Genomic DNA, 12,047 nt, shown 5'->3' on the forward strand with positions numbered 1-12,047 from the left:
TGTCGAAGTTTCTGGACAAACCGTATTGGGAAAAATCATTTCTGTTTTTCACACTGGAGCTGATGATTCAATATGCATGCAGCTCACCTATCAAATTCATGAATTATGTTATTAATAACCATTACAACTACAATTCCCCAAATTCACTTTTCCTTGATCTTATTGTGATATGAAACTTAACAGCAGCTACAATATTCTTTTCTATCTTCCTCATGTAACGCATCTTAATCTTGCCACAAGCCATATTACTGTTTCTATCAGCTTCCTTTACCAATTTAAACTATGCCTGTTTGTGATGCAAACATAGCATTTAGGCAACTTTGATTTTTCACCTTAATTTTTGTAGCCTTCTTCATAACTCATTTTTGACTGTGAAAAGAGCTTCTGACAAACACCAACAATTAACAACCATGCTATTTATACTTCGTAACAAATCTTCCACACTGCTCAAAATGAAATTGCACTGAGAGTTTGTCCCTTACTCCAAAATGCAATTAAACTACAACACTTAAGAGAAGCTGGAAGCAATACATTTGAAAACGGTTTAAGTGCACTTGTGACAAACTCCATCATCACACCAGTGCTTACAATGTAAATCACAGAAAAAGAGTAAATAATGAACAATTCTCCCAACCCAGATACTAAAAGCTCAGAGCAGAGGAGAAGAAAGTATTACATGCGTGACAGAGGTGATGGCAGCAAGGTGAAACTTAGTCCAAGCTTGTTCATCTTCCATTCTAATAGTGATGGAAAATCTACACAGAGCAATTACGCTGATGGTTCCTCACTGAACACCATGTTACTGTATACACTTCTAGACAGATGCACTCTTTCACGCTGTCTGTGGAGTGCTTTGTCATTTTTAAAGGCCGATCATATATTTTTACTAAACAACAATGGCACTTTATAGCACATACATGTTATAAACTAATGAAAATGTGCTTTTTAACAAAAAGACATGGAGTAGTTTTACTGTGACTCCACTTTGAGTCTCAAAGTTTTGTTTGTCTTTGCCTGCTGGAGACATCTGTCTTTAGTTCTGGAAATCCATCTATAAAATATTCACAAACAACATTTCAAAAAACTTATTGTTCCTCTACCAATATTAGGACATTTGGAATAATCTGGTGTCTGGCAAGGTGAGGAAGGCTCAGCTGGGAAAATCAGGCACATTAACAGTCAGGCAAAACCACTTCTCCAGATGTGCACACATACAGCATGTGAAATCAGTGCTCTGAGACCGTACTTTGCACAGAGCCCCTGTCTATCTGAAAGCTATCTCTACATTTCACAGATTCAAGTGAAAAATATCTTTGAAAAATAATTCTACTTACTGGGAGAGTTATTTTTTTCAAGTGGCATTCCTTTTCCAGTAGTCCATAAACATGTTTAGTAATAATCTGCAAGAAAAAACAGACCAAAAGAGAAAGCAAACAGAAGTTAAATTACCTACATAATTACATGTCCAGGCAGACAACTTGAAGGCTAGTTGGTTAAACTTCTGAGAACTTGCACATGTTTTGCCACATATCTGAATTCTTTACTGTACAACTAATTATAGAACATAGAGCTTTATACAAAAAGGTCCTCTCTGGCTCTCAGTAAAGACCGCTTGCCAGTACAAAGAAATTGTAACTGTACCTGTGAATCCATCACCTGCTGCTGTGTGAATAATTATGTGCCTGAAAACTAAGGATTATAACCAATTAATATATACTCAGGGGTACAAGAAAGGATCTATTTTGCAAAGAAATACTTTAAAAGCATTTTTTCCTTAAGCAGGACTCCTGAAACCCTGTCCCCTGCAGGTTCACTTCATGAGCTACATGGAGAGCAGATCTTTAGTCACCCTCAGCACAAGTTGCCTTGCCATTTCTATTCATTGAACTGGGGAAGGATGGGTCAAAGGTATTCCAAACAGAAAAAAAAACCCTGACTGATTTCCCAGTACGGGGGAGTTTAAGTCTCTTGTCTCCACACAGAAATAAAATTGAAGTTTTAGACTTGAAACAAAAGGAATTATTTCAAAGAGCATCAACAACAACAACAAAAAAACCAACACAGCCCAGTCACAACCAAACAAATGCTGCCTCAAACTTAACCAAATTGTTCAGACTTCAAAAGTTTATCTCCTATCTAGGGACATTTTTCTCATCCTTGTAATTGTATGAAAATGGAGATGCAGATGGAAAAACTTTTAAACTATCATTAATTTGCAAATTAAGTTGAGGAACAAACTGAAGTGCTTTGTCCATATAGGGTTCTAAAAATGGTTGGGAAGTAACTGCCTGGATTTCACTGGCTGCTGAAGCTTAAAAAGGAAAAGGGGGCACAAATTAAAGAGGAAAAAAATCTGCTCATTAAGAGCTTCAAATGGTGCTTGCCTTCATTTTAAAGCTTGAGGAACTATGTAAATTTCAGACCGGACAAGATCTAAGACTGGAATTATTAACCTAAGAATATTTGGATACAAACCCACCTGGTATTCTTTAGTCCAACTGCTCAAGGCCACAATTACTGCCATCTGAACCCATAGCATATTAAGCCACAACAGAAATGCTGCTGTAACGAAAGCTCTCAAGTGATGGTATCTTAACAACACCCTGAGAACTGAGCAAGTAGGAGCCAGGGTATCATAAACTTCAATTTTAATTTTCCAAATGTAGAATTAACAAATAAAGTTTCAATGAAGTCCAACAGTTTTCATTATGTACATGTGAGCAAACATAATATGCAAACATTTGAAACATATTTGAACAAATTAGAGGTGCTGATGAAAGCTAATTAAAAAAGTTGTACCTGTCCCCTGCCTTCCCTAATCCTCCACTACACAAAAAACTAAATCTTTATTAGGATTCTGTGAATTCTTTCCTTCCCTGCTCAGATATGTTTATTGATAGAATTATGTTAAAAAACTTTATGGTTTTAAAGAAAATCAGTCTTACTGAACATCACTATCTACACGGAAACTGCATTCAGGGAAGGAATTTAGCTGTGAGCCATGAGTTGATTTAAGACATGTTTATCCCCAAAGCAGTATGTTAGGAACATGCATACAGTGTAATTTTACCTTCAGGGCCAAACTTTTTATGGTTCACCGAAATCAACTTCAGTGTAATGCCAGCAAGTAAAACAGTTAAGTTCCTGCAGTCTCAGATACTGATGCTGTACAGACATTAAAATGAATATAATGATAATATGGCCTCAAAGATAGAAATTTTATTTTTCACTCTAAATCCAAACATCTACAAGCCATCAGAAATACCAGAAGAACCCCTGGAAGTGAAAAAAGATTGCAATGAAGAAAATGTATTTTAGACATTACTTGTAAATTCTCTTTTTTTGAAGCTGCGTTACATATCTATATCTTCTATTCTCTCTTATCCATTCAGACTGTGATGTCTTCAGGGCAGATGCAAACCTTTACTGATTTTTTCCAGAACCAGACTCAATGGGGCTCTGATCCTAACTCCTCTTTATGCACTACTCTAATACAATAAACAGTGATATCAGACTTAAAAATTGAATGGTTAAATCAGTAGAGTGCTCCTGTAAAGCAAAGATGTAATCTAATGAATGACTTCAATAAAAGAAGGCATGAAGAAAAAAGGTTGAAGTCACTAACGGAAATGGTAAAACTCAGACAACTCAACATCTGGATGGCCTCCAAGGCTGAGAACAATTTGAAGAAAAAACTGTAAACTGCCATAGTGTATTTAAGATCAGAGGAGGTTTTTTTTTTTTTTTTTTTTTTTTTTGGCAGCAGGAGTTCAGTAAGTTCAGGGATTTACTTTAGCAATAGCTGGTATACTTGCTGTCAACCTGACAGTTGAAATGACGGACGGAAGATAACAAAAAGGATTTCTTGATATTTATGCTCTTCCAACTCAATAGGCCTGCCAACAAGCAGTATGCTACATTATAATTCAAGGTAACAAGGCTGCTGGTGAGCAGGAAGCACCAAGGGTCTGAGATGAGACGAGAAAAAAACCAAGATTAAGGCTTGCAAAAAATGTGTGAAATCAATGGCCTGGATGAGACAGTAGACAGGAAGAAAAAAATGCCTATTCTCCATTTCTTGCAGGAAACACTGGGAACCTGATTTTAAGTTGTCTTTCCTCTTCATTCAATTCTGAATGCAATCTAACAGAAAAATTCTAAATTAGATAAATATCTGAATGAAACACTGTTAAGCTGTTAAGGTCTTCTCACTGCCTGCTTTGAGAACTGGGGAAAAAAGCAAGAGCAAAGCACATCCATACCTCATGCCCCCTGCTCTGACAACATGGGAGAAATCCTTCCCAGCAACAAAAAGGTGGTTAGCCTCACACTTCCACTCCACAGAAAGGCTGAATTGGTGAACTAGGGGAATCCTTCTTCCCAGCACAAAGTGGTCCTCCTGGGAAGGAGCTAAATGGCTTATACATTAACTTTTTCTTTCAGTGTCTCTCTTTCTGTAAGCCTAAGGATTTTCAGCCTACTATGGACTATGAACTGCATTTAAAGCAGTAAAACCTATGGTTCAGGACAGGAATCAAACCTGAATGCTCAGTTACCCTTCTGAAGAGTACAAAACAATAAACCTTCTGACGTACATCTTATCTATACAGTGACAATGCCTCCAGAAGTACTTTTCCAAATAACTAGGGACCCAAAGTAAGACATCTATGAAGTTCAAAAGTCTTAAACAGATTTATGTTATGAACAGTAATATTTATTACATCTGAAAAACAATTAAACCAACAATATAAAAAAAAAAACTTCAATGATACAAATTTGAATACTGATAGTTATGAAACGTTAGAAATAACATATGAAGATAAAAAATAACCCAACACAGATAGATTTAACTCAACTCCCCCATATGGCTCCACAACCAAAATAATTTTAATTATGGAGCAACTAAGCTTGATTACCTGGACAGTCAGAAAGCACTGAAGATCTTTAAATAGCAGAAGTCTGGAAAAGATGGCAACTGAAATCATGCTCTCAAGGCAAGAAGGTATCTCCAAAAAATTTAAGGTAATAAATCTTGAATTTCAATTCAGTAAGAAATTGAAATAAGTATTCTAAACCATATAAAAAAAAAAAAAAAATACAAGAATAAACTTGACACACAGGAGTAAAAGCAGAATATGTGATCCACTGATTAACCTTTCCATAACACTGATAGTCAGGTGTACACATAATAGATTAGAACGCAATGATTTGTTTTGTTACAGCTGCATTCTAATCCAGCTGATAATTTTACTTTAAAGCTTTAAAATACCTGCTAGAATTTTCAGAACGATATAGATCATAACGCTAAAACTAAGTAGATTATAGACAAAAAGCACACATGGTGTGGCATTTTCCTTCTTGCCCAATTCCCTCTATTTTCATAAGGCCTACCACAAGCAAATCTGAACACCTTCCCATTGTATTTACTATTCTTCCATTAACCTTATGAACCAGCAATGCTTTAACCTCAAGGTTGGCCATATCTACTACTAAAATAACACATAATAGAGAAAATTCTCAGCTACAAAATACAGTATTTGAATATAGTCATCACTATTAGCTACGCATTTCCACCAGCGATGAACAAGTGCCTTCCTGCTGTGCTCGTAACAATCTGTACCACTGGAGATGCCCTCTGTTGCTGTTGCCACTGCTGAAACACACCACCTACCAGTTCACTGTGCTCACACCCACTGGTTGGTCTCCATAAACCAAGCAGCAGTATTAGTGGTTGCAATTTTTTCCACTTAGAGAATTCAGCGACACCCTTTTGCTTCATCTGCACTTCCATATCAGATGCCATTCTGTCAGATTGCCCCTCTGCAGCTATCATGGCAACAACATGTAATGGAATACTGGTTGGGAGGTTCCATCTCTACTGCCGTAATACCAGCATCTGTCTCTAACATCATGGGCCAACATAATATAATACGAGGCATTACTTTTGGAGCAGCCCTCACAAGTACGTTTGACTTGACACTGCCCAGTAGAGCAAGAGAAGCTCCCCAGCAGCCTTCTTGACTTACAGCCTCGCTGAATCTAACTTTTTTTAAAAAATGGATCCTTCTCATGGATAGAAGGAATATTATTTTCAAATGATTTAAATACAATCTCTGAGATGTCCCTAGGAATTTCTAGGAATTTCAAGGCTGTATTCACAGGCTGAATGTTTTTTAACTAATCAAAGAAATAAACAAGTAAAAAACAGTAGAAGCAATATAATGACCAAATGATCCACTGCTGATACATGCAATGTTCCTTCAGAGCATTATCAGATTTATCTCCTGAATAATAATAAGCACCTTAATGGCAAAAAGAGAAAATGAGCAGGAGAAGAAAAACAATGCTTATAACATACAGTAGTCAACTCACAACTTCTTCCTTTTTACAGTATAACAGCAGCAAGGCTTAGTTGAAAAAAAAAAAAAAAGCAAAATGAATTCCAACTGACTGCCCTGCGGCAAATCTCAAGTGGTGGCACTGACCTGAGGCTTGCTACTGTGGCTGCCATAGCCTTGGCTGAATGAGCTTTATTTTGACCCTCAAGTGACAAACCTGCCAATAAGTAACAATGAGAGATGCAAAGGAACATTCTGACGTGCTGTCCTTGGACACAGACGTACCTAGGAACTGAGGTAAACAAAAAACAACAACAAAATCCACCATCACTACGTCAGAACAAAAAATCCTCAAAGCTGAATGGACTTTAAAGGCTCTGTTCACTGCAAGCTAAAGAAAAATAAAATAAATTAAAAAAAAATCAATGGCATTTTACAAATCCACAAAAGACCTCACTTGGATTATAGTGTGGGAGAACAATTCATTAAGATGGAATTGACATTACCTCTAAGGGATTTCTTGAGTTTTCTACTGAAAGCAATTCAATTCAGTCTTAATGCATGGGTGTGATATTCTGTAATCTAATTTGACTGATCACAAATAGGATCTCAAGATCTTTTGAGAGAATTAAATGAAAAATAACAGGGATTTGTCATAAATGTAGCATAAATGTAGCATATACGGTTGTGATTTGACCCAATGTTTTGTTACATGGTCTTTGCTGACACCTGTTGGTTTTTCTTTTTTTCTCCTTTCCTTTTTTTTTTTTCTTTTACAAAAAGCATCTCATGTTTTAGATCAACTTAACAATTATCCAGCTTCATGAACTACCTAATTATATAATCCATCCTAAGAAAATGTTCAGTTTTCTAAAACTATATATATTTATATATCTATACACATCACTATGAAGCAGAGGTTTCAGTCAAGCACCTTGTACTAGAAGCAATTAAGCATCAGCAGAAAGCAACACCTCTATCCCCAAACTGAGGTGAAAACCAAAAAGGCAAGGAGGTTGCAAAAAAATAAAGGAAACTCAATAAAACACAAGAGTGTTACTAGAATAAATGCAAACAAGGCTCATAAATATGTTTTATTATTCCAATTAAAGAACTAAAATTTAGGATTACAATGTCCAATTTTCATATTAACAGTGAGTTACAAAAAGGCACCTGGAAGAAAGACCATTAGTAATTCTGATTACTAAAACTGCTAATGAAAGACACTGCAGATTAGGTGGAGGCTTGGTGCTATGCACTTTTGAAATTTTAAAAAACTATGCCAAATCCAACTGATGTATCAGATTAACATGGCTAAAGCATACCAGCTTTTGTAATCACAGACAAAAAAGTCAGTGATGTGTCAAGCATCTCATTTTATCACCTTTGATTCCTCAGCAGAAATGACCAGATAAATATTCACAGATGGACTGAAGGCTTAATTTTATGTAAATCCAGAGCAGAGCTCAAATTAAAACCTTCTTCCCATAGCAAGACGCCTTAACCGTTTTGCCACCATGCTCCAGAACAGCAGTGGGTCAAAATAAATTGGATCTACATAAATTTTGGTGAAAAGAGCCAAGAATCTGACCATTAGCAGCGCTTTTTTCTTTTCTTGATACAAATTACGGTAGACACCCTTAGAATCAAACGCAAAAAAGAAAAAAAAAAAAAAGAAAAAAAAAAAGAAGGCATAGTTTCAGTATTAAATTATTGCACCTTTTTACTACTAAATAGATTGCGAAGAGGTCATTAACTCAATGCATCCTTATAAAGGAAAGCCCTGATTCTCAGTTGCTTTAAGTAACTGACAAAAGCCAGAAGCTAACTTCTGAGAGAGAAATGGCTACCCTTCTTTGTGCTTTTTTAGTACATGGTCAGGATACCCTGGTACTCTGAAAGAAACTTCCCCTTAAGGAGAGAAAAGCTTGCCCTGAAGGCACTGTCTCTTCTGGGGATATCAAGCTGAAGGCTAAGAAAACACCTTGGACATTGATGAACCTTTTTTTATTCTGTTTCCTCTGTATTTCTCAATAAACTGTTTTCGTTTTCCATTCCACATGATTGAGAATGTCGAACCTGGTGCTGTGTTCTGCTGGCAGGGAAACTCAGAGGGAGCAAACTACAAAAAACTCTAGGTAATGCAAATGCTAGTACAGAATTTTGACCAAGATATAAGAAAGATGGTTTCATATGTGACAAGGAAAAACTGTGCACTTACACTCTCATTTAAAACACCTCAAATCATTTAGTGGAACAATGAAATATATTATCAAAATATCTTTATTAATTCAAACTTGGAAAGGTTAGTTTGAATGCTTCAACTTCATTTTTAAAACAGTTCTAAAAAGAAGAAATATTGGTGGCAAAGAATGTTTGTAAAAGAAACATCAGAGGCCATACTACTTCATATAAAAAGAGGGCAGTACTGAAGGATAGTGGTAGTTGTTCATTTTCATTTTTATTTTTAATTTTCATTTTTAAATCATTTTCATGATTATGTCCAAAAAGCATTTTCCTATGAAATTATGATTGATGATCTCAGGTAGTCAATTATGTAACATCCATGTTTTATAGAACCATAGAATCATTAAGGCTGGAAAAATCTCTAAGATCATTTAGTCCAACCCCAACCCATCTTCACCATGTCCACTAAACTATGTCCAACAGTGCTACATCTAGATATTTTTTGAACACTTGCAGGGACGGAGACATCACCACCTTAGTCATGACTGGCAGCCTGTTCCAACAGCTCACCACTCTTTCTGAGAAGAAATTCTTCCAAATGGCCAACCTGAATCTCCCTGGTGCAGCTAAAGGCCATCACTCTCCTGCTGTGAGGGCTGAGCAAATGTCATGAAATTGAATTTGTAACAGCACATAGGGCTGGACAACATGCATCCCAGGGTCCTATGGGAGGTAGCTGATGTGGTTGCTGGGTGCTCTCCATCATATCTGAAATGTCATGCCTATCACATGAAGGCCCCATGGACCGAAAAAAGGGAAACATCACTCTCATATACAAGAAAGGGTAGAAGGAGGACCTGGGGAATGATAGGCCAATGAGCCTCATCTCTATGCCCGGGAAGATCAGGGAACATATCCTCCTAGAAGACATGCTAAGGAACATGAGGGATAAGCAGATGATCCGAGACAGCCAGAATGGCTTCACCATGGGACAGTCATACCTGACCAATCTGATGGCCTTATGTGATGGAGTAACAACACTGGTGGACAAAGGAAGGCGACTGATGTCATCTACCTAGACTTCTGCAAGGCCTTTGACATGGTCCCCCACCACATCCTTATCTCTATATTGGAGACATATGGATTTGAAAGGTGGACTATTTGGTGGTTTCCTTATCATGGAAACCAGGCCGAACCATGACAACATTTTTATCAGTGACATAGATGATGGGATTGAGTGCACCCTAACGACATGAAGCTGAGTGGTGCAGCTGATTAAGAAGGAAGACATGCCATTCAGAAGGACCTTAATAAACTTGAAAGATGGGTCCTTGTGAACCTAATGATGCTAAATGAAGCAAAAGGTTTTGCACTTGGATTGAGGTAACCCCAGGTATATATACAAACTTGGACAAGAACTCCTCGAGAGTAGCCTCACTGAGAAGGACTTAGGAGTCCTGGTTGATGAAGAAGTTAACATGAATAAGCAGTGTTTGCTTGCAGCCCCAGAAGGCCAATGATATCCTGGGTTCCACCAGAAGTAGAGTGGTCAGCAGGTGAAGCAGGTGATTGTCCCTCTCTGCTCTGCCATTGTGAGGCCCCATCACAGTGCTTCCAAGTATGGTATCCCCAACAAAAAAAAGATGTGGAGCCTTTGGAGAGAGTCCAGAGGAGGGCCATAAAGATGATCAAAGGGCTGGAACACCTCTCCTCTCCTCTGAAGACAGACTGGAGGAATTGGGCTTTTTACAAGGGTAGACAGTGATAGGAGAAGGGGAAATGCTTTTAAACTAAAGGAGGGGAGGTTTAGCTTGGATGTCAAGGGAAGTTTTTTATTGAGAGAGCGGTGAGGTGCTGGAACAGCTTGCCCAGAGGGCTGGTGGATGCTCCATCCCAGGAGGTGTTGAAGGCCAAGTTGGATGTGGCCCTCGGCAATCTGATCTAGTACTTGATCTAGCAGCTGACCACCATGCCTGTGGCAGGAGGATTAGAACTTGATGATCCCTGAGGTTCCTTCCAACTCTAGCCATTCTATAATTCTACTGTTTTCTCTTGTCCTGTTCCTACCTACTTGGGAGAGGATAACGATCTCCACCCCACTACAACTTACTTTCAGGGAGTTGCAGAGAATGATCAGGTTTCCATTTGAACTTCCTCTTCTCCAGACTAAACAACTAAACCCCAGTTCCCTCAGCTGTTCCTTATAAGACTTGTGTTCCAGACCCTTCGTGTCTTTCTTGTAGTGAGAGGCCAAAAAATGAACAGAGCATTCACGGTGCACCCCCACCAGTGCTTCCTTGTTACTGCTGGCTACGCTATTTTTAATGAAAGTGAGATGTCACTGACCTTCTTCGTCACACTGCTGGTTCATGTTAGCTAGCTGTCAATTAACACCCCTACATTGTTGTTCACCGCATAGCTTTCCTGCTACTCTGCCCCTAACCCGTAGCGTTCATGGGGTTGCTGTGAACAAAGTGCAAGATTTGACACTTCGCCATGTTCAGCCTCATAAAACTAGTTTCAGCCCATTAATCCAGCCCATTCAGATCCCACTGTGGAGCCTTCCTACTCTCAAGCAGATATGTGTTTCCTCTCAACTTGATGTCGTTTGCAAACTTACTGAGGGTGCACCTAAGCCTCTTGTCCAGATCATCAATAAATACTTTAAACAGGACTAACATCAGTAGTGACCCTTCTCATGACCAGCTGCCATATGGATTTAGCTCCTTTCACCACCACTCTGGATTTTCCAAAGAAAGCACATTAGTATACTACTTCTTATTGAACTATGTGGGTACAAATACTGAAACAAGCTAATATTGGTGTTCTGCATACAGTTTACTATTTTAATTAATTTCATCTGTGTATTCATTTGAGAAAGAATCCTGTATTTCTCAGCCCAGTCAGCAAGAAACAATCCAAATACACATAAAAGTGTAGAGAACAGAATAAGATATATCTTAGCAGCTCAGTTGGAAGGAATCTTCAAAGATCATCTTGTCCAATTGCCTGACCACTTCAAGGTAATTCAAAAGTTAGAACATGTTATTCAGGGTATTAGCCAAAGACTTCTTGAACACTGACAGGCACAGGGCATCCATCACCTCTCAAGGAAGACTGTTTCACTGTCTGATCACCCTTACAGTGAAGAAATTTTTCCTATGCAGTCTGAACTGCCCTGGCACAGCACTGTGCCATTCCTGTATGTCCTGCCATCAGTTTCTAGGGATAACAGCGCAGCACTTTCCTCTGTTTCCCCTCCTTGGGGTGCTGCAGAGGTCAATCATGTTGTCTCTTGGCAATTCTGCATTAAACTAGCTGAACATCTTGCATGTCTGCCTAATCAGGATATTATTTTTGTGAAGTTGTAAACAAATTGAGTAAGAAAATGATATATAAAAGATTGTCTGAATGTGACAATTTACTACCTATTGCTAATGGTCTACAGCAGTGAGAACTAAAAGCAAACTAAAAACACCTGCCCTCTACCCTTACTCTCTTCTACCTCCTCCCTCTGAGCTC

The 12,047-nt window shown here is 38.2% G+C and overlaps 1 protein-coding gene across 6 annotated transcripts in view; it reads right to left on the reverse strand.

The window, feature by feature from the left end:
* FAM172A (family with sequence similarity 172 member A) overlaps window positions 1-12,047 on the reverse strand; it is a 257,802-nt gene that overhangs the window by 201,482 nt on the left and 44,273 nt on the right. For all 6 annotated transcript variants that reach the window (XM_042866181.1, XM_042866178.1, XM_042866179.1 and 3 more), the window contains one exon: window positions 1,335-1,400. In XM_042866181.1, coding sequence (XP_042722115.1) covers window positions 1,335-1,400 — 66 coding nt within the window. The remainder of the gene's footprint in view (window positions 1-1,334; window positions 1,401-12,047) is intronic.

The sequence above is a fragment of the Lagopus leucura genome, unplaced genomic scaffold (genome assembly GCF_019238085.1).
Source record: "Lagopus leucura isolate 7727_CA_CO unplaced genomic scaffold, USGS_WTPT01 Super-Scaffold_810, whole genome shotgun sequence".
Classification (NCBI taxonomy): domain Eukaryota; kingdom Metazoa; phylum Chordata; class Aves; order Galliformes; family Phasianidae; genus Lagopus; species Lagopus leucura.